The 23,385-nt window shown below is 44.2% G+C and overlaps 1 protein-coding gene across 1 annotated transcript in view; it reads left to right on the top strand.

Moving 5' to 3' along the window:
• The first annotated feature begins 18,755 nt into the window (after positions 1-18,755).
• Positions 18,756-23,385, top strand: part of efnb1 (ephrin-B1) — a 63,612-nt gene continuing 58,982 nt past the window's right edge. The window contains exon 1 of the mRNA XM_058063106.1: positions 18,756-19,602. Within this exon, the coding sequence (XP_057919089.1) occupies positions 19,487-19,602 (116 nt within the window). The 5' untranslated portion in view covers positions 18,756-19,486. The remainder of the gene's footprint in view (positions 19,603-23,385) is intronic.

Raw genomic sequence — 23,385 nt, 5'->3', positions numbered from 1 at the left:
TGTTCATATTCATGATATTAATCTGGGGTGTCTAAAGTATGGCTCTAATTTCATAGACCTTGCACCGCGCCAATTGGGTGTGGCCAGCACACTTTGCAAATTTTGTAATTCACGCAGTCTGGCGCTGCGCGGCGCACCCACGCCTCCATCCCACCCACTAGCGCAATTGGCAAAGAGGGAGGAAGAAGGCATGAGAGGGTTTAACACAGCCGAGTGTAATCTTAACCAATCAAATGACCGCTGTTGTTTTAAAATATGTGTATATACATATAGATATAGATAGATAGATATATGACACATAGATACTCCTGATGACCATTTTGGAGCAGTTGACAAATTGCAAGAATTTCCATTGCACTGTTTGGTCATAAGGAGGTTCTAAGTAGACCTTTAGACGAGGGCCTTCAGTCATGAGGGATGCCCCCTGAAACATTGCCGTTTGACACCCCTGCACAACCCGTACCTTTTTAGTAAAAAGCACCCCAGATCGTGATGGCGCCTCCTCCACCTTGTGGAAAAATCTCACGATTTCCTTATCATGCCAGTATCATTGGAAGCCAACAGGATGGCTAAGATTCCTTTTTTCTTCATCTGAGAATAAAACTCCAAACGTCTAATTTTGGGGTCTTTATAGGAGACGAGACCTTTGAAGAACTTTTTTCTTCTTAAAAGCCTTCTCTTCCTGATGCCATGTGATGGTTATTAGAACACACTTGGCACCAGTAACAAGTTTCATTTGTGTCTTGACGGACAGCCAATCGGATCCTCTGAATTTTTGGGGGGTTTACCCCTTGATTTCTGTTTTTGTTCCGTAACCCCAGGATCTTTTAGGATGTTAAAAATCTTCCTAAATGCATCCTCGGCAGCTATGGTGCGCCATGAAAGGCAGTTTGTTTTTTGCTGTGAAGAGATCCATTATTATCTATCTATTACAATCTTATTATCTTAGTTTGCCCTTATAGTTTGATTATTTGGTATCATAAATCTGCTTTATGTTGCACCACTGCAGTTCCCAGTTTGTGAAACGTTTCCCTAACTGGCAACAAACAATCTGATTCTAATCAGATGCCTTTGTAGTTCACTTTGTAAACGCAAGGGGGCAGTGTAGCCCACACGCGTCAACCATTGGCACTACAGTGTTAAGTTCATGTATAAAAACTCAATAGTAATGCTCTTTTATAAACACAGGTATTTATTGAATTATGTATTAATGTTTTTTTAACACATGAGTGGAAACCTGCAAACCTCTACAATCACAATCAAGCTTTTTGAAAATTTTTTAATTGAATCTCACTATGCACGTAACTGCACTGATTGAAACCCCGCCAAGTAGTTTAGCCGTGCAGATCCAACATGTGTGGCTTTGCTGCAATATTAATGGCAGCCAGGAGGCTGCCACTGCATGATTAGTCAAGTCGGCCCACGCGTTCTGCATGCAGGGGTGCGTTTTATCACTTATCCGTGTTATCTGTGTGATCGTCAGGCCCTCTTTGTAATAGTCAGACAACTTCTGCAATCATCTGGCACTGTCAAAGCAGTTTTATGGTAGTAGAAGTGTGGCTTGATACTGTACTGATGCAGTATCAAGTATAGTATTAGTCTTTCACATCTTAGACGGCTCTCCCGCCCAAAAATTCTCAAATTTGATAAATATTTGATGTATGCTGTTAGTTGAGCCGGGTTTGAAACAGGGCTTCTATTTACTGGCGATAACCCCTAAAGCCCCACAGGCCTATCAGTGCAGGCCATGTTAAGAACATAAGAGGGTCAAGAGGACTGGAAATCATGTTTCACGCATACGTCGAGAAAAGTAGTGCTTACTGAAGCAGTACTTTATGTACACGGTGTGGATGAAATCATGTTTGGATGGCAAGCCTCACAGGAGCTTCCAGGAGTCTGGAAGCCTCGGTGATAAAAAGCCACGAGATGTTGCATTCAGGGGATGAATCATTAATGAGAGCCCAGCTTGTAATCTTCTGGGCTTGCGAGGCCAACGGAGCAGCTGATCCTGGAAAATCATTCACCGTGTTTTTACACACCATCACAACACACACGCATGCACGACAACTTCCCAGATTGCTCTTTGAAAATGTCACAGTGGAGGAACATATAACGTGTATTATCATGTGTATTATTATATGTGTACTCTTTAGAAGCACTCTGGGTACTTGGGTATTTGTTTGGGAGCAGGATTACACTAAAAGGACCAAGTATATGGAATATATGGAGATTGTCATCACATGTAAGACAACAGCAGTATTCACACTAGTCTCTATCACCCCCCCCCCCCCCCCATCACATCCATTAAGTGTCATATTCTATGCTGGCGAATTACTACAATTTCTATGACTTGGTGGAATATTTCCAGTCTTATTTATTTTCCAGAAGGTTACCGCTGCCATTCATTACGTGTGAGAGGAGCGCATTGAATAAACGATGTGATTGATGTCTTCTAGTCTGCTATATTCCCGCAGTTTCTCTGACTTTGTGGACTATTTCCAGTTTATTCAAAGTCCTCCTGGTTGCTGATATGATTAATTACTTGCAAGATGAACGATAGCGATCATAAAAGGATTAATTCTTTTTGTTTTGCTGCAATTTCTATGATTTGGTGGAATATTTCCAGTCTTATTTGAAATTGTTGTGATTATCTATCTTGAGGAAGGTTGCCGCTACTACATTGACTGCCATATTTCCTCAATTTCTCTGACTTTGTGGACTATTTCCAGTTTATTTGAAGTCCTTGTGGTCTTTAATGACTTGCAAGATGGACGATAGCGGTCATAAAATGACGTATTCTTTTTGTTTTGCTGCAGTTTCTATGATTTGGTGGAATATTTCCAGTCTTATTTGGAGTTATTCTGATTATTTATTTTGCGGAAGGTTACCTCTGCCATTGATTACGTGTGAGAGGAGCAGATTGAATAAATGATGTGATTGATGTCTTCTAGTCTGCTATATTCCTGCAATTTCTCTGACTTTGTGGACTATTTCAGGTTTATTCAAAGTCCTCCTGCTTGCTGCTATTATTAATTACTGGCAAGATGAACGATAGCAATCATAAAATGACGCATTCTTTTTGTTTTGTTGCAGTTTCTATGATTTGGTGGAATATTTCCAGTCTTATTTGGAGTTATTCTGATTATTTATTTTGCGGAAGGTTACTTATGTCATTCATTACTTGTGAGAGGAGCACATTGAATAAATGATGTCTTCTAGTCTGCTATATTCCCGCAATTTCTCTGACTTTGTGGACTATTTCCAGTTTATTTGAAGTCCGTCTGGGACTCAGTTTTCTCTGTGACTTGTGTCATGGCCAGCTATTCAAATTCACCCCCCCACCCCCAAACGCCAACCCACCACTGCCACGAATAGACTGCGGTCCTGTGGGAAACACTGACACATGATGTTGGCCCAACATAATAAGAAAGCATATCTTGCTATCAGATATTTCATCTCGCTGAGATGGGAGTTCTTGCCGTGTAAGCACACGTTGAAGGTGCTCAGGAAGCAGAATAAGAAGAATAAGAAGAATAGCATCTCCAGTTCCAATTTGCACAGCGTCTCGCACACTGGAAGCCGTTGACCTAAACAATCCTAATAAAAGAAATGTGCTGTGCAAATAAGAGAAGGAATGTGTTTGGATTAGGAGGAGGAACGACTGAAGGTAAAAAGAGAAAAGGTTCTCCATGACGGAGGAGCAGGTTTCATGGGACGGGCCGCAACAGGTTAGGGATTATGAATAAGAGCGGCGTGGGAATTTGCCACACATTGACACGCAGGCGTCAACGCGGCTCAAGATGTGCACGAGTGACAGGACCGTTGAAGGTAGAAGACACCAGCAGCACGGATTAGAGGCTCTGAGATGGTCGGAGCGTGTGGAGGGAATCTGTCATCAGCCGAGCTGCAGGTGGTCCAGGGGTCCACGCAGGCCATTCAACCCCGCCAGGCGAGAAAACAAGAGCACTTTTCAGCCGGGACTAGTCTGATATTTACCCTGGAATCCAATTCTCTGCAGCTTCTCGCCTCGCGTCACATTACTGTTGTCGGGGCCACTTTCACTGGTCCCAGTGGGCCCCAGTTTGAGCAGCGGGGATTATAATGGCTTCTCCTGCAGACAGAAGAAACACCATAATCATTTTACTATTGTGTGTGTGTGAGGCCTCCACTTCCACGCTTCTTCTCCAACCCCTCCGAGCTTATTCAAAGGTGACCCACACATGAGCGAACGCACCGGCGGGCCAAGATGGCGGCCTAAATCATAAGTCTCACTAAAGTTTGGATGAGTGTCTTTATAAGGAGTGATGAGACAGGCCTCGTAAAGATGACAAAGAGCTCGGCGTGTCACTCGCCCGTGCCAGGAAACCCCGGTGATTAACGAGAACCAGGACACCTTCGCTAATAAGACTCATCTCTTTAATTGGCTCCACGGTATGAGAGTCTAATGGCCCAATGTGCAGATGTGTGTGTGTGTGATTAGCTTTCCCACTTGTGTGTGAATGCCAGCCGGGCTCATTAGAAAGAGAGCACTTCCATGGCTGGCTGGGATTGAACCCCCCCCCCCAATAAGAATTCATTCAATCTGCGTATCGCATAGGCTGGTGTAGCAGATATGGAGGTTAGGTTATGTAAGACTACGATATGATGAGAATTATAAATCCAAGTGAAAGGACAGATGGCGAGGTACTTTAAAGGTTGAGCAGGTAGAGCTACGCCGCGGGACCTCGCACGAAGCGGGTTGGCGTGGGGGGGGGGTCACAGACGAGGGAGTGCAGGCACAGTATAAAGGCAGAGCTGGTCCTTGTTAGCACACAATTCATCAGTCTTGAGAGGTCAGAGTTCACGCAGCCCTAAGGGGCCGGTGTGTGACCCCCCCTCACCTCTAACCCGCAACCCCCGGCCGGAGCCAGCACCTGGAGCTGAGGTATTTGCTCATAACGTTTACTTGTAACATTTCGTCTTTTTTTCGGAGCTGATGTTGAGCTTTGAAGTGGAAGTGAGGTTCCACGGTGCGATACGACACGGTGGCTCAGTGGGAAAGATGGAGCTTGACGGCGAGCGTGAGGAATAACATCCTCCTGGAATAGTTGGGAGACATGTTCATCCGTCACCCGTGTAGCGCTTCATCACGGCGAACATCTCCTTAACGGCGTCAAACGTGAGTCCACGGGGGGGGAGTGGGGGGGTCTGTGTTGCGTTACACAACAGCGGGTGTAGCGTCTACTTCAATTTACACATCGAGACAACAATCCGTGGTCGAGAGTGACGGGAAACTGCATTCTTTTGACTGAATCCAATTCTTATGAGTCACTCGCTAAAGTGAATCGGGTACTTTGGTGACTCGAGCCACTGATTCGATGCGCATCGAGATACGATGTAGCGTAAAAACAGATTTTGGAAATATGGACCATACAAAGATTATGTGATTGGCGCGTAGTGGCTCGCTTTGGTGCCGAATTAATATTCGTTCGGCATGTTGCCGTTATTCGCCGCCACAGTTAGCCACTACGCGACAATCATATAGTCTTTGGCGCAAACTGGCACCAACTGGAGCCGGACCCAGTGGACTCCTAGCATCATTGGCGCAACTTGGCTCGCACCATTACATTCCGATGGATTCCAATAGGCGGATTTTTGGTTCCACTTGGTGGACACTTGAGCGACAAAGATTTTCTTGCTGCCAAACAAAATTTTTGCCGCCGTTACGGGCCACCACCAGCCAGTTGGGAGGCAGTTTGAGCCACTGCATGCCACTAGGCACCTTATTGGTGACACTCGGTGCCACAGCAAATTGCATTGGCGCGAACCGGCTCCAACTGGCGCCGGCCCAGTGGACTCCTAGCATAAGCGACAAGTACCCGTGAGTCTTGATTCAGTGGAGTGATTGGCACATCTCGACTGTTCCAATCGACCAAAAGGAAGATTCCTTCTTATGATGCTGCAAAAATCTGAGCATCACAGCTGAAAAGAAAAGAATGGATGCCCCAATCCCCCCCACTTCAACTCTGACCTTTCAACCCTGCCAACGTCGCAAAGACTTTATTCCTCCGTTGGTGAGAAAACCAGCTTTTAAGCTTTTCTTTTTGCTGATTGACAGACTGCAAAATAAATGCGACCAAATGCTTGCGGCAAACAAAACAAGCCATGAACGCACCCCAGCGACTCCATCTGCCTATCTTTCTTCCTAGACCGGCTTCTCTTCTTTCCGGTGCCCCTCCTTCCTTATTTATGCCTGCAGATCCACTTTGTTGTGCTCTTACAGGCTGAGTTTGTAGTTGGAGCAGATGCTGAGGCTGATATTCCCAGATCCTGCACAGAGCGCAGATAAGAGCAGATTTATGCCAGAGTGAAGGAGCATGGGAGTAATTGCTAAGGCTTTGATGGCGAGGCTGAGAGTGTCCTCGCATGCTTACTAACAAGGACATCTTCACATTTAGGAGTTTCAACTACCCTACCTTTATTTGCCCACGGTGTGTTCACAGACCCAATTTTCTACTATTAACTCAATTGTCCGGAAAATAGACACAATGGTCCACAAGCTAGGAATCAAACAATAAGAGTCGGGCTAGACCTCCTAGAAATCATTTTTCTTTTGGCTGAAAAGACATTTTAGACAATGCAACATCCTGGTACCAAACTCAACGTGTATGAAGACCTACTTGGAGGACTTGAGGTCCAATCAAACACTAATTAGTCATGAGTCAGGGGTGGGCAAACTTTTTGACTCGTGGGCCGCATTGATATAACAAAATGTCCGGGGGGGGGGGCAGACTATATATTTTACACGTAACAGTCCACCTGGTATTATTGTATCTGTAAAATTGTCATGCAATCTGCTATTATTATTTATTTTATATTTATATTTAAATATTTTAAAAAATAATAAAATATTATAATAATTACAATAAAATTAAAATAATAATTATTATATTATTATTATGTAAAATATTCAAATATAACAATATTATTATATATAATTAATATAATAATTAGCATTAATATAATAAATATAATAATCATAATAGTTATAATAATAATATAATAATTATTTTAATTTTTATTATTATTATGTGCTTGTGTCTCTTTTTTCAGGAGCACTTTGTAAACAACAGACCATGTCAAACAACGAAATTGATACAACCATCAAAAGGTTGGCTCAGGCCATGATGCCAGGTTGTATGTTGAGTTTAAATTAAATACTTTTGAAAGATTGGGCGGGCCGTATTCAAACACTTGGCGGGCCGGATGTGGCCCCCGGGCCGTAGTTTGCCCACCCCTGGTCTAAAATGTTGAGATAATATCTAAAAACGACTTCTATGACATCTAAAGTATCAGTGATACCGACCATGTACTTGCTTGGTATTGAATCGATTCCACATCTTCTCGTCTTCTAGTCCCTCCCACCTTCACAAGCCACTGATGCTATCACATCGCAAGGTGAAAACACACCAGTGCATTCTGGGACTTGCAGACGTACGAATGCTTTCTGTAAATGAATCACAGTAGAACAAAGATGGCGAGTCAACAAACCCTCTCCAGGGTGACCTCTGACCTCACAATGTTCTTCTGGCGGAATGGACAAAAATGAACAACATTTTGTGGAATGTCTTCCCAGAATGGTTTTCAAATGGAGCCGCGCGGTGGATGAGTGGTTAGCATGTTTGTGTGGGTTTTTTCTTGGAATGTGTAGCGACTCCAAATTGTCCATCGGTAATGGTTGTTTGTCTATACGTGGCCTGCGATTGGCTGGCCATCATTCCAAAGACAGCTGGGATAGGCTCCAGCATGCAGCATCACTTTTGAGAACTTTGAGCTAATTTTTAAAAAAGAAATCAGTCCAACAGTCAAACCCCACCAACTGCCCTCCAGACGTTCTCCCTGCGAGGATGATGAAGGATGATGAAGGAGGTTACAGATACCATCGGCCCCGGCCTTGTTCTTTTCATGCTGCTCCAGGCTGGCTATTGTCCCCAGTGCCCTTAAGCAAGCTGTAGTTAGGCCACTCCTCAAAAAGCCAAACCTAGATCCATCAACTTTGTCCAACTTCTGTCCAATTTCACATCTGCCCTTCCTGTCCAAGGTCATGGGGAACTTGTCCTCGTACCGCAGCACAGAATCAGCATTATTGAAATTACACAATGACCTTTTTCACAGTCCTTGCTAAGAAGTCCCTTGTTTTGGTGATTTTAGATTCTGTGGACCACTCAGTCCACTTTGACACTGCGTCGGCCTATGTGGGTCTGTACTCAAATGACTCATATCTCACTAATAGTAGTAATCAATGGCTTTTCTTCCAAAACCACTCCCCTCTCCTGTGGCGTGCCCCAAGGTTCCATCCTTTGACCCATACTTTTTTTCACTATACCGTTAGGATCTTTTCATCTAGGATCTACGTATTTTCATTTTTATGTAGATGATGTATACAGACAAGAAGGCACTAGATCTCCTCCGTAGCCTGGCACCAAACAATGGTTGTTTGGTGCCAGAAAAATCTTGGTGTTATTTGACAATAATCATAAAGTTGATAAGCAAGTTAGTTCTGGGGTCAGAGCTAGTTTTTTTCCAACCTGGCAAAGGTAAAAAAAAAAAATCCAGTATGAGCCTGGAGTTTGTTTTTCAGGGAGATTATAAGAATGAATTAACATGAGGTTGTGTACAAATTCAACAATTTTGTAAAAAAATTCTGGTCCATATTTCCAAAATTGATATCCACAATCTGTTTTTTAAGCTACATCGTATATTAGTACCCGATTCACTTTAGCAACTGACTCATAAGGTAAAACCCTTTGGACCTTCTCAACCCATGTCGTAAGGTGCTATATACATTTTGCTTTTCTAGTGTAGCCATTTTTTTTGCTTGATAATGCTTAATTTGGGCAAAAAATATGTACAATTTGGTTAAATGTGTATATTTTCTAACTAATACTAGACCATAGTCAATGACAAAACAATCATTGATGAATCTATTCTCTAAAGGCTAGAAGTTTAAAAAAAAACACCATATTTCCTGCATTTTATTTGTGGAAAAACATCAGTCAAAACAATCAATGTCAATTGGCCAACTTTGTCTATCAATGAAACTAATATTTGTTGTGCTTTTCATGTTGTTTTTAATTACAATGAACATATCGGCGCATTGACAATGACCTGATCTTTAAGTCCCCCTCCCTACCAGTGCCACCAATAGATTGCGGTCCTGTGAGAAAGACTAGCAGGATGCTGCTAATGCAGATAAACAGGCTAGCATCCAAACAAGGAGGGGTGGATGTGAATGGAAATGTAGAAAACCATCACCTTGCTGTACTTGGCATTCTGCTCACCTGAGAAAGTTATGGCCTCACATAATTCAAAAGGACGTTACACAATAATTTATGTATTTTATCTCGTCCTACAGCGATTGGTTTTAACTCCAGCGCCACACATTATCTGTGTTGTTTCTTGCGTCTGGCGTTTTAAAAGCATGTCAGTGGGCAGGAGTCTTTATGGCCACCGTATTTATAGCCGCACTGAAAACATGACATCATCTGAGTGACAGATAACATATCTCACGATAAGGTATCTCCACCGGGGTTTTCTATGGCTCCAGTATTTTCCCACAAGCAGATGGCGGCTGCTCCAGACTACCAATATTTGAAATAGAAACACAATGACAGGAATGTTTTGGGGAAATATTATATCTGTGCGGTGTATATAAATAAAAGCATCAAAGCTCCACTGGGTCAATGCGTCTCGGCCGCCCCCCCGCCCCGCCCCCGGGTATAAAATAGACCAGAGATAAAGCTACTTCATTCTGTCTTCAGATTAGAGCTGGACCTCAGTGGTCCTTGAATTGAGTTAAGCAGCCAAGTGAGATGAATCATGGGAGTGCTGATGTCACCGAGGACGTGTCGCTGACTCCAGGCAGCAACAATGACATGCTAATCCCACGCGCTTTGGATCCTGACCCGGCTCTTGACTGGTGCAAGTGGACTCGAACCGGACACATAGACTCCTTTGGCATCCACACACAATCTTATCTCCCCTCTTGGCCGGGCCCTCGCCCTCAGGTCTTCCTGTTTTCCTGCTGCAGGGAGAAAGGTTTTGAAGAGGAGGAAGTGGAGATAAGTGGATGATGATCAGAAGCCCACGCTAGAAGGAATTAGATGACGCACACCACGAGATGTTAACATGAGCCAAAAGCAGTAAGACCAGGAGGATGAAATTAGATGCTAAATCCCTCTTGTGTCATTTAGCATTTAGCTCTGTGGGCTTCTTCATTCTCCTCCGTTTCTGCCAAAAAGAACCAGGGTTTGAACCTCCGTTGCATGCGTGTGTGCGTGGGTGTTTTTTTTTTACCCACATTCCAAAACATGCTAGGTTAATTGGCGACTCCAAAGTGTCCATAGGTATGAATGGGAATGATTGTGATTGGCTGGCCAGCAGTCCAGGGTGGACCCGCCTCTTGCCCAAAGTCAGCTGGGATAGGCTCCAGCATACCCTCATGAGGATGTGGTACAGAAAATGGATGGATGGATTTTTTTTGTGCATTTTAGACCTTTATTTATTTAAAAATACAACTTAATTCTACTAATATTACAACTTTTTATGTATTTTTTTTGTCTTAGTATGATTTTTTTTTACCCTAGAGGTACTTTTATGATTGTGTTCATTCATTCATTTTCTACTGCTTATCCTCATGAGGTTCGCGGGGGTGCTGGAGCCTATCCCAGCTGTCTTCAGGCGAGAGGCGAGGTACACCCTGGACTGGTGGCCAGCCAATCACAGGGCACATATAGACAAACAACCATTCACACTCACATTCATACCTATGGACAATTTGGAGTGGCTAATTAACCTAGCATGTTTTTGGAATGTGGGAGGAAACCGGAGTACCCGGAGAAAACCCACGCATGCACGGGGAGAACATGCAAACTCCACACAGAGGGTGGAATTGAACTCTGGTCTCCTCGCTGTGAGGTCTGCGCGCTAACCACTCGTCCACCGTGTCTAAGTTCTAGTTCCAACTGGTGGGTTGGGACCCCAAAGTGGGTCACAGATGCACACATGGCTCAGGTTGAGATCATCCTGTTAGAGGTACCTACATATTCCCCAGTGAGGTCCACATGTCAATCACCAACGTGTTCTTCTGTTCACGTCAAAGGTGTTGATGTGCGAGTTACGGCTAACAGGATGCGTGTTTTAACATCGGATTTCTTCCGCTCCGGTTTTATCCACGAAATAATCCGTCCTGATTTATTATAACGAAGTCTGTGATTATTACGTCTGACGTTACATTAGCAGACATTCCGACTAATTAGGTAGATTTTGAAAAGCGCACTCTAATGTCTGCTTTGCTGAATTGAGGTGGAAAAGGTTGAGCGTGTTTACAAGCAGGATATTCCTAAATTAATTAGAGATGTTAATTAAAGTACTAATTGCAAGGCAAAGATTGTTTAACCTTGTAATTGGGGGCTGAGCACCCCTAAAGTTCAGATCAGTGGATGGCTGCTCCACGTAGCTGGAATTGAAACGGAAACTAACCGTTGCACTTTTTAGTCATAATCATAACGACGCGGTGGATAGGTGGATGGTGGATGGCGGCTGGCGACGTTTAACTTCATATGTGAAAGAAAATGAAATAACAAAACTGCATGTAGCGGCGAGACACACGAGGACTCGAACGGGACCTTGTTGACCATCACACAGCCGAGGGACTGTGATGAAGAGGGAAGGGGGGCACGAGGGGGGGCTCCCAGAGGTCACTTTGAAGTTTCTATTCAGGTCTTTGTCCCATTCAGGCTGCTGGCAGCAGACATCTCTACTAGAGGACGGCCCCGCCCATCGTCACACCGTCCCTACACACACACACACACACACACACACACTCACACACACACACACACACTCTCACACACACACTCACACACACACACTCACACACACACACTCACACACACTCCAAAAGAAAAGGCAGGCATGTCTGCAGGTCCTGTCCATCACGCAGGCCGTAATTAGAGTGGATTCAAATGCAGCCTTTTGTACCCTTCTCACTCTCTCTTTCTTTCACCCCCCCACACCCCCCCCATCCTCCACTCACTTCACTCTCCTTCAGCGGCTCCCACTCCTCCCTAACCCCCTTTTCTCACTTTTGTTGCCCTTCTTTGCTTGGCAGGGAGCGAGATACCTCTCCAGATATTTTTTTTTCCTGCTGCCTTGAACCCCCCATTCCCCAGCCCCCCAGCCCCCCAGCCCCCCTCCTCCGTGGGCCGTCGTGGCGCTGAGTGTGACCTAATGTTTGACAGACAAGGAGCCCTGGAGAAAAGCTTCATCTATCAGAAGCTTGTAATTCTATTAGAATGGACAGAAGAACCTGCGGGCAAGCGTTTGGCATACCCCCCCCCCCCCCCCCCCCCCCCATCAATTGAACTCTTGTCTAAACCCTGCAGGCCACACGGATACAAAATGTAGTTTACGCTAACAAATAATCCCAGCTAGTTCATAAAATGTGCTTTTTTTTTTAGTCTCTGTTGCTTTTGTGACGTGGAGGCTTCAAAGCGTTACTTCCTTCTTCTTGGAGTCTCATCTGAGCTGCTAGGAAGGTAGATCGAACCGGGAGCCGCGGCGAGTTAAGATTAAAGGATCCCAGGCAGCCAGTAATTAGGATGCTATCAAGATGTTTACGTGCAGACGAAGATGGTTCCACAGAAATCAGCTATTGTCTGAGCTTCTTATCACATCTGATTACTGACACGACGCAAGAGAAGCGCACGGAGTTATTTTGCTTTGCGTCATATGAGACGATTGAGGCAGCGGAAGACGTCTGGACAGAAATCAAGCGTGGCACAAACAGGAAGTGTACATCCGCGGATGGCCCGACTTGTTATGTTTGGCCTGGCTGCTGTTCCTCTTGAATCAAAGCGGAATGAAAGAACTCGTACGACAATTCCCAGAATAGTCGGTTTATGTTAACAGGCTTTTCCCACCATTCCACGGCTCTGTGTTTGGAGAGAATCCATGTTGTTTACGACCGTGGGCGTCCATTGTTATGTCATGTTCATAGAGATGAGACATTCGCCAACCTGTTGGATGTTTTAAGCGGCTGATAAACTGATAAACCATAACTCATAAAACCTCCTAAAATTGAGTATTGAACTGATGTCCATTTTGTAAACTTCCCTTGCCATCCATGCCCAAATCTTCCCAACTGGATTTCCATCAGGGAACACGCAGGATGGGTCCCAAAGGGTGAGATTATTCCTCTGGATGAAGGCCTTAGTCAGGCCTTCAGTCATGACATATGCCCCCTGTCGTTTGACTCCCCTGCACAACCTTAAGCTTCATTCTTCCACCTCCACTGTGCCGTGTGCGATGTAACGGAATCCATCAGGACCGCCAAGGTTGCATTTTTTTTTTGTTCAATCAAATGTTCTACCTTTTTTGGTTTACATGAAAAATTTTGGGATGACTGGTTAGCACGCAGGCCTCACAGCTAGGAGACCCGAGTTCAATTCCACCCTCGGCCATCTCTGTGTGGAGTTTGCATGTTCTCCCCGTGCATGCGTGGGTTTTCTCCGGGTACTCCGGTTTCCTCCCACATTCCAAAAACATGCTAGGTTAATTAGCCACTCCAAATTGTCCATAGGTATGAATGTGAGTGTGAATGGTTGTTTGTCTATATTATATAATATATATATATATATATATATATTATATTTGTGGTGTAACGGTGTTAGTTTGCAACTATAGAGTCTGGGCAATGGAGCTGACTTCCTGTTATGGTTTATTAACAAGCTAATAGGTTGCTAACAAAGACTTTATATGATAAAACTGCATTAATAACACAGTTGGACTTAGACAGTGTATCATTAATAACTGGACAAGATGTACAACACATTTAACACTAACATTATGTCAATAATTATGTTATTATGTCAATCATTACTTTCCATGGAAATGACTTACAGGTATGAAGAAGTAACTAGTAACTATAAGTATTTGAAAGTAATTAGCACTGCAGACAGACGGAGTATTCGTGCAAAGTGTGTGCTTAAGGATGTGTTGTCTCAGTGGTTAATGGCCGTTCGATATTGATTACAGCTGGAACGTTGGGAGTCACATGTTCCTTGTCCTCTCCCAGATAACGAGGGTTAACCACTTGACCCCGTGCATGCCGAGGGGCTCGGCTCATACCTGGATGCATAGCGCCTGTTAAAAGGCCCGCGCTGACGCCGAGGCTACGGCCCGACCAGCTCCCAGCCCGCTCCGTAGATCACGGCCGTGTCACGGCGGTGTCACGGCGGTGTCACGGCGCCACACCGGGGGGAAATGTGCCAGACTTCATTAAGGGCAGATTAAAAGCAAGAGGAGGCTACTTAAAGCCTGATTTATTTTCACTGTGAGGTTGCTGGCCTGACTGCAAGTCGCCTTATCCAGAAATGATGTCATGGTTTCTGTGTTTGCTTAGTGCAAATATCAGATTGGAGAGGGACTATGTCCTTGGTAGCAGGGTTCATCTCGGAGGAAACAAAAGACTCCCAAAAAGAAAGCTACTCTGCTTTCAATTTCAACCGCCTCTATGTTGTTTTATTAAACGCATTAAAATCATGGAAACATATTTTCAACACATTAACACATGATTAAAATCATGTCTGGTCGTTAGGCACCTTCAAAGTACTTTCTGGATATTAATAGAACCGCCAAGTACACACATTAACATGATGACCTCATTTCAGGGAAATGCCACCATTTCATAGGTGTGTGTGTGTCTGTGTGTGTGTGTGTGTGTGCCCTGAAAGCATCATTCAACACGCTATACTTTCCCTTATATGCACACACTCCGCGTTAAGTTAAGCCGTTTTGTTTTTCTGTAGCTCTTTCACATTCTTTCCATAATCCTGTAGAAATGGAATACGGCGACGTGTTGTTCTTGTTCCCGTGCCACACGTCGTGCTAAACGTTGCTGCTCCGACGTTCATTTTGATTGCTTCCCACTGCAAATCTTGCTGTAATATTGCGCTTGGCTAATAAAGTGCTTTTGATTGCGCTGATCCCGAGTTACGGCTTGATCACAGCGGCGTGAGATGTCGACTATTAACACCTCGGAGTCATATCCCTTTTGGAACGCTAGCGTTGGCTGTGGTAGCCCTCAATGTTCTACACAGGCGCTTTCTAATTGGTTTCTGGAAGATCAGGTGTCAGTCTCAAGCACGGTGATTGGCTGCCGGGATATCAGGTAAAGCCCGTGAGTCTAAGTCTTTAATGGCTGATGCAGTGAGTCAGTTAAGGGTTTAGACATTGACAGAGTTTCTGTTTCTTTGCCTTTTAAAATATCTTGCTTACATGGTATGTTTACAATCATTATTCATGTGCGTACTATCAAGTATCACCATCAGCTTTTGTAGCACTTGGCTGACTGCGAGCACAAAGTATAGTATACTGTATCCGTGGTGGGAAACTCAATTCCTTTTACTGACTCCAGTTCTTATGAGTGACTCACTGATGGGATTTGGGTCGTCACCCGTCCAACAAGTCGTCCGGTACTTGTTTCCCTTCTGGGCATGTGCAGAAACTCGCACAAGCACAACAAATTGCACCAGTGAAAGTCAATCTTCGACAAGCACCCGTGATCAATAAATCCCAAGTCTTTGTCCAGCATTCGTGAGTCAGTAAAACTCTGAGTCAGTGAAACTTGAGTCATCGTTGAGCAACAATGAGTCAGTAAAACTCAAGTTTTTGTAGAGCAACCATAAGTCACTGAAACTTGAGTCTTCATCGAGCAAAACTGAGTCTTTGTTGAGCAATCATGAGTCAGTAAAACTTGAGTCTTTGTTGAGCAATCATGGGTCAGTGAAACTTGAGTCTTCGAGTGCAACTGAGTCTTCATTGAGCAACCATGAGTCAGTGAAACTCGAGTCTTCATCAAGCAACTCTGAATCACTGAAACTCGAGTCTTTGTCAAGCAACCATGAGTCAGTGAAACTCGAGTCTTCATCGAGCAAAACTGAGTCTTTGTTGAGCAATCATGAGTCAGTGAAACTTGAGTCTTCGAGAGTGCAACTGAGTCTTCATTGAGCAACCATGAGTCAGTGAAACTCGAGTCTTCATCAAGCAACTCTGAATCACTGAAACTCGAGTCTTTGTCAAGCAACCATGAGTCAGTGAAACTCGAGTCTTCATCGAGCAAAACTGAGTCTTTGTTGAGCAATCATGAGTCAGTGAAACTTGAGTCTTCGAGAGTGCAACTGAGTCTTCATTGAGCAACCATGAGTCAGTGAAACTCGAGTCTTCATCAAGCAACTCTGAATCACTGAAACTCGGGTCTTTGTCAAGCAACCATGAGTCAGTGAAACTTGAGTCTTCATCGAGCAAAACTGAGTCTTCATTGAGCAACCATGAGTCAGTGAAACTCGAGTCTTCATCAAGCACCCGTTAGACAGTGAAACTCAACTCGAGCACCTTGTGAGACATCGAAACCTGCAGGCTGAACGAGTTTATTGTTCATTTTGTCAACAAGTCCCCGTCACCCACAAAACGAATGTACAGAAAATCACACATTCACAACAAATTGCACCTGTGAGTCACTGAAACTCAAATTTTTGTCAAGCATCCGTGCGTCTGTGCTTTAGCCGTTAGCTAGCGGTAGCAGGGTTGAGGCAGTGAATGAGTTAACAGAGACAAATACCTGTGAGTCCCGATAAGATAAACGTAAACCAAGCGTGTCTTAATACTAACAACACAAGTTTCCTCTTTATCACGGAAGTGATGCGTCATGCTGGAGTAAGCCCACAGGAAACACACAGATTAATGTAAACAATGTAAACAATGGAACCGATAGAACCAATGGAACCGATAGAACCAATGGAACCATTGGAACCAATAGAACCAATGGAACCAATGGAACCAATGGAACGCCTTCCTTCGTCATCCAAGTATGGATATTGTGATACTTACAACTATGCCAAATACTTTAGAACTTTAAGCTTGAAATCTACACTTGAATGACATTTCTAATCTCATGTGGTGTTTAAAGGTCAAATCATAATAATAATAATTAATGGTCAGTTCCTCCATTAGCACAACAATCTCTTATTAGCCGTAACATAGCACTTGAATCTAGAGGTACTTTTATGGCACACAAGTAGATTGGAAACAAACGTTAGCATGTTTATTTGTTTTCTAAAATATCGTTAGCTCCAGATCACTAGAGGTTGCCCTGTTGGACCCCTGAGGGGCATCAACCAGGAAGTATGATGGCTTTTAAACGACAAAAGTTAGTGTAGTACTAGGATTGTGTGTAATGTCATATTTCCTTAAATCAATATTTTAGCAATTAAATAAACAATATATCGTGGTTATATATATATATGGTGTATTTTTTCAAGACGTTGTGAATAGGGGCAAAAAGGGCCAATAATATATGGCATCAATAAATGTCAGGCTGTGAGTTGATGCCATCACAACCGATAGGGGGCAGCATTGATTGAACAAATGAGGCCAAAATAAGGACCCAACACACACAAACACACAAACACACACACACGCACGCACAAAAGGGGCACAGACATGGACATGATCAATTATGTGTCAAGCATTTCTTCCTCGGTGGATGAATGGGCCGCAGTGACTATAGGCTACCGGCCGCCATTGTCTTGAAACACAGGAGGAGAAGTTCTCATGCACTTCATTATCCCGAAAGAGGACAACCCGAAAGAGATCCAAAGAGACCATTAATCATCATTCCCTTCAAAGAGAAGAAAGACGGGACCAGAATAACTGTCACTGTAACGCTAGACAGTCAAGTCGAAGCATTTCAAACACTCCAAACGGATACTAATTTAGTTTTGTTTACACGGAAATCATAGATGCACAACACCGGAGATGTGTTTTCGTGCCACGTTAAAAGGCATGTTGAGACAAGTTACGATTCAAGCAGGTTAAAAGTTTAAAGTCCAACAGGCTGTCACACCAACTCTAAATGCTTTCGCTACGTCCAAAACTCCAAAGTCCTTTTTAATTTGGGTCGGCGAGCTGGTGTGGAGTAGGGGTGGACGGATCGAGACAAATATCGATAGTAGATAAGATATCGGATCGATACCAGAGGGATGGTGGCTAGAGTTTTCCCTTCTCTCGCAAATATTTCCCTGTTGCTGTTACTGTTAGCTTCCTTATACTCTTGTGTTTACAAACAGGGATTACGTTCTTGGACAGGGAAAAGGGGCTTATGGGACAAAAACAAGGATTTAAATGAATGGCAGTAGTAGTTTTTGTTGAGTTATTTTGTCACTAAGATGTAAAAATAGTAGAGCACAGCCCCTCCTTCGGTGACAACATGATTTCATCAATGAATTGATGATTTCAAGAGCAATTATTTGGTTCACTTTTCCTTCCTTGTCTTCTCTGAAAGAATCCTTACTTTTCTTTCCTTCTTTCCTTCAGGTTATCTTCTTTTAATTCACTTAAAAAGACTTAATTCCATTAAATTGTTCATAAATAAGTTTGTTGATGCATTTCCATCTCTTGCATCTTTGTCCTGTGTTTTATTGTGATTATAATCAACAAATTAACCTGGTATCGAATCGACACCGATAAATTGTAGTATCGCCCAATCCCAGTGTGGAAGCCGAGTGAGCCCAATCACATGGCCCCTCCCCCTGCTCCCAACCCAAGAATGCCTTCACTTCCTGCTTTCGTGCTACGACAGAGCGCCGTGATTGGCTGGCGTCTGCGTGGTGGGCGGTCTTCCGGCGCAGCTCCCCTCAGCTCTGGTTGCAGTCAGGCAGGAGCCGAGGTAGTGAGAGCTTTGTGGACACGGCGGAAGAAACACACCGGCATGGAAGGAAGCAGCTGGATTGTGAGGCACTGAGCGAGCTCACCTCACCTCGGCAGGTTCTTCTCTCCACCTACCAAACCGCAGAGACGAGTGTTTAAGTCTTTTTATGTTTTATTTGAAACACTGACCACTCAGCGTGTCCGAGTTGGAGCATACATCCCCGCGGGAGCGCACGCCGAGCAGCCCCTGGATCCCATAGGGATATTTACAACAAAAACTCTGTTCTTCTCCCATAAGAGGAGCATCTTGGTGGAAGAACTCCCAGCCGGAAATGATTCGGACCTTTTGGACGCTCACCTGGACTTGATGGATGAATGTGGATGCAGCGACAGGTACCAGCAGAGCCATCCGATTGCGAGCCTCCCCATCCCATAAAAACTGTCTTTATAGTTTGATTATCTCGATTAAAAGCTCGCTGGTTGTGCGTCAGCCACAGGTCACCCAGGACACTTGTGAGCCACATCCCACCGAAACCGAGGGTTCAGTCAAGGACACTGGGCCCGGACTAGACCCGACTTAAGTAGTCCACAAGGACATGTACGTGATACCGAGCTCACATGCTCCAGACTGACCGACGCTCACCTTTCCAGCGGCCGAAGCGCACATAAAAGTATCCCAACCTCCGAGTCCTCGGTTCCCCACTTGTGTGTGCGTGCTTGCGTGTGTACATTCAGCAGCATGGCGGGACTCGCTTGTTGGAAGTATTACTTCTGGATTTTTATCATGATGTGTAGAACGGTGCTACTTTCAGCCAAATCCCTGGAGACCATCATTTGGAGCTCGCAAAATCCCAAGTAAGTGTCTTGTTTCATTTGCCAAAATTGGATCGAGTATGTGCGTAATGGCGCACTAACATTAGCAGAAACCCAGCAGCCTGTGCGTAAGCTGCTTTTAAATGTTCCATTAAATGTGGCAATTATTCACAGCTAAACTAAAATGTACTTTCTGTGTGTTTTGATGATTTTTTTCCCCACATGAGGTACATGCTTCCAGACTATAAACAAGGCCTCACTGGTGGCACCATGACAGCCATTTATAACATGCACCTTTTACACGCCGCATTAAGGACGTTTTGGTTATAATCAAGACTATTTAGTCGTTTTCCACTCATTCCCCATCATTTATCCCAACTGTTGAGTGCAAGTAGATTCAAAGGAATGCAGTGTGGATCAAGCCCTGGCCCAGGTGCTCTGCACAGGCGACCTGGCCCCCGGGAAGGCCGCTTTTCACCTTTCCAACATTTACCCACAGAAATGTGTGAAGCTGTGGTTTCAGATAGCAGGGGAATAAGTGTTGGAGGGGCTGATTTTGCGCTTGGATCCAGGTTGACATTCTGGTCATCAAATCAGGGGTTAGGTTCTCAGAAGCAAGCTGCTGGGAAAAGATCCTATTATTCCCATCAAAACAAGCAGTGCGAGCCCAGGCTGCTTATAATAAAATACATTCTGGTAGCAATTATCACCCTCTCAGACTCCTGCATTTGTGTAGTGTTGGATCTCACACACATAAGCAAGGAAATTAAGTAAAGGAAAAAAAAAAGCAAAAATAGCCTCCTGTGTTTGCTTGGAGCTACGGAGCTGACCTTCAGCAGCCAGCGAGGCCAGACATGCTTAGAACTAGAATTGATTTATCCCCCAAATGTCACATGTCATAGGAGCTTGTTGTGCAGTCAGTGGGCAGGAATACTGCCGCCATGTTCATATTTATATATATGCAGTATAAGTACACAATGTGTGGTCAGACACTAATGGCCGCACTACGGCCCATCGGCTTTTATTCGCCCATGCGCTCAAAAACGGTGGAATAAGCATCAACACATCGAGAAACACACACAAACACATTAAAAAACCCTCAGCTGCTTGTAGACTAATAAAAAACAGCGTGACATTTATTGCTTTTATTGATTTATTGTTGATGTCACCTGAAGGGAATATGTTCAGAAGTTGCCACGCTGCTTTAGGGAGCGGAAGATTATTCCTCCATCTGTTTTCTCTACTCTGCTCCGTGTCAATTCCCCGCGTTGGCCGAATATTTCATAAAGTTCACGGTGGAACAATAAGGCGCTCGGCAAAAGTGTTCTCTCCCAATCAAATTATGTCGCCGCTGTGCGCTTTGAAAACAAAAGACAATTATCTCACCGTTTGCAGGCTCGGCAATAACAAGAGACAAACCTGTTTTTCTCCTGAAACCGATCCGTCAGCACCGCTGTCTGATGACAGCACTCGTACTGCAATCAGCATTGTTTGTTTTTTTATCAATCCACCGATGTATTTGGGCCTGTATTGCTCTGCGGCGATAACGCAATACAGTACACTATCTAGTGACTTATCTGGATTTATGATGTCTTACTTCCTGTTCCACAGTTTGGGGAGAACTGCTGCCTCAGCTGATAAATTAACATAGCCCTCTGCTTGCACACTGTGACTGTGGCCCATAGACACCAAATATAACAATAGCAGCACCCCCCCCACAGGCTATGAGTTATGAGCACAAGTGTAGGAAAGCAGCAGTGTTGGCACACTACTGTGTGGTTTTTTTTTCATTTAGGTTTGTATTTATGTTCAAATCCTGGCGGGTGCTGCGTTACTTATAGATTTAAATGTGGGGGTGTTATAATTCTGGCACCGGTCTTGTCAATAACTGGAGTTGACTCAATTGATTTGAACTGCGAGGATGCATCACGACAAAAGTGCACTGTGGGAAAGGGTCGACCAAAGCTTTGCTCCGTGATAGGAACGGGTAAGTGATTAACGTGGTGTGGGATTTCATTGTTGATTCATTGTATTTTGTATCACCACAAATTTGGCGCTACCTGTTTGCACTCATAAACACATTATAATGGGACTGTGTGAATGTACTGTGGCTTGTCGTTCTAACGTCACACAGTTCTAACGTATAAATGTTGTTACGGTGTTGTATTCCCATGTTAAACGATGCCTTCCTTATATGGGCTGCAGATCACCTGCACTTGGTAAATGCGGACCTGTGTACCTGGAAGTCCTCGGGAGCGCTTGATGTATGTGTAACCAATCACGGCGGAGAGGATGTACCTAGAGATCTGGAAGATCTAACAAGCGTTCTGTGTGGGTTATTGTGTTTAGCTGCTCTACAGGAGTCCACAAGTCAATACAAAGAACCGGAAATGAGCATAATAGGTCTCCTTTAGTAAACGTCAAGCACAGTTGGCCTGCGGAAGAGGAAGAATACGTAGCAGGAGGGATCGGTGTTGCAGTGTTTGGCGATTTATTCAGCGACATTTATTCCAGCGACAAATTTAGCGACTTTTTCTGGTCTTATTGGACACATTTGGAGATATAAAAGCGCTTTTGTCATACATACGTTACGCAATGATGTCATTGAACCCCCGACCCGGCAAACCACCACCACAAATATATTGCCGTCACGTGGGAAACTGAATTCATGCTCATGGAAACAGGAGTTCAGAACATTCAGAAATTCTTCAATCACCATTACAATTCTACATAAAGTTTGTTGTTAATTTCCCACACAGTTTAGCAAGGAATTGCAGTTCCTAGTACTTCCTAGTACTTCCTAGCAGTTCCTAGTACTTCAGGATTAAAAAAAAAAGCCAACATTCTAACATGTCATCAGAGTAAATAGGATTTAGTTCTCATTTAGCTGAGTGCAATTATGCTACAAAATGTCACTTTGTTATGACTGATCACGTCCTGTCGCTGAAGCGCTTATAGCAAAGCACGCACACACACGCACACACACACACACACACACGCCACACACACACGCCACACACACACACGCCACACACACATAGGAATGCTGCAGTGATGACAATTTAATGATAATCAGACAAGGTTGCTTCGAGTGGCTCCCGCACGTCCTCCAGGCTAACCCTCCCTAGCTAATATTTACCTCATGACCCGGCAGCCATGGCGGCCATGTTTGCAGCAGCTCAAGAGACAAACACCACAAAGGGAGAGGCTGGGAAACATTCTTGCACACCTCTGAAATAATAAAGCAAGACAAGTGCAGCCGGGCCGGCCAACAGTCTGGTGCTCTGATGTCGAACTCGCATTTTGCCGAGGCTTGGAAACGTGATTTTTGGCCCCCCGACTCCTCTTTGAAGGCCACAAAACACGAAAGGAGCATAAGAGAGGTTTTTGTGCTGATAAAGGTCAGCAATAGCCTCTCTTGCAGCGGCTGTCTTCTGGCGTGGCGCTGCTGTTATTGACCTTAGCTGGCTGACTCGCAGTTTAACACTTGGCTGCTTTGGTATCGCGCATGCTTTAACGCTTCACTAGGTTTGATGATTACTCTGGATTTGATTAGCGCCGCTCTTTAACGTCTTATTAAAGAGAAAACAACACGCACTCGGATTGAAACTGTTGCACCTTTTATACGTTTATTCAACCAGTTTGAGCAAAACGCATTTAGTCCTGATTAAAGTTTGGGTTAAGCTTCCATAATTAGCACGATAAGGTAAAGGGGAAATGTTTTTACAATGAGGTAATTAGTTTTAAAGAACTGACTGTCTTATCTATGCTTTTATAAACGTCTCTTATCAAAGCAAAATGTTTCACGGCACAATGGAAAACCTT

The sequence above is a fragment of the Doryrhamphus excisus genome, chromosome 23, assembly GCF_030265055.1.
Source record: "Doryrhamphus excisus isolate RoL2022-K1 chromosome 23, RoL_Dexc_1.0, whole genome shotgun sequence".
In the NCBI taxonomy this organism is placed as follows: Eukaryota; Metazoa; Chordata; class Actinopteri; order Syngnathiformes; family Syngnathidae; genus Doryrhamphus; species Doryrhamphus excisus.
This window is presented reverse-complemented; position numbering and strand designations above follow the sequence as displayed.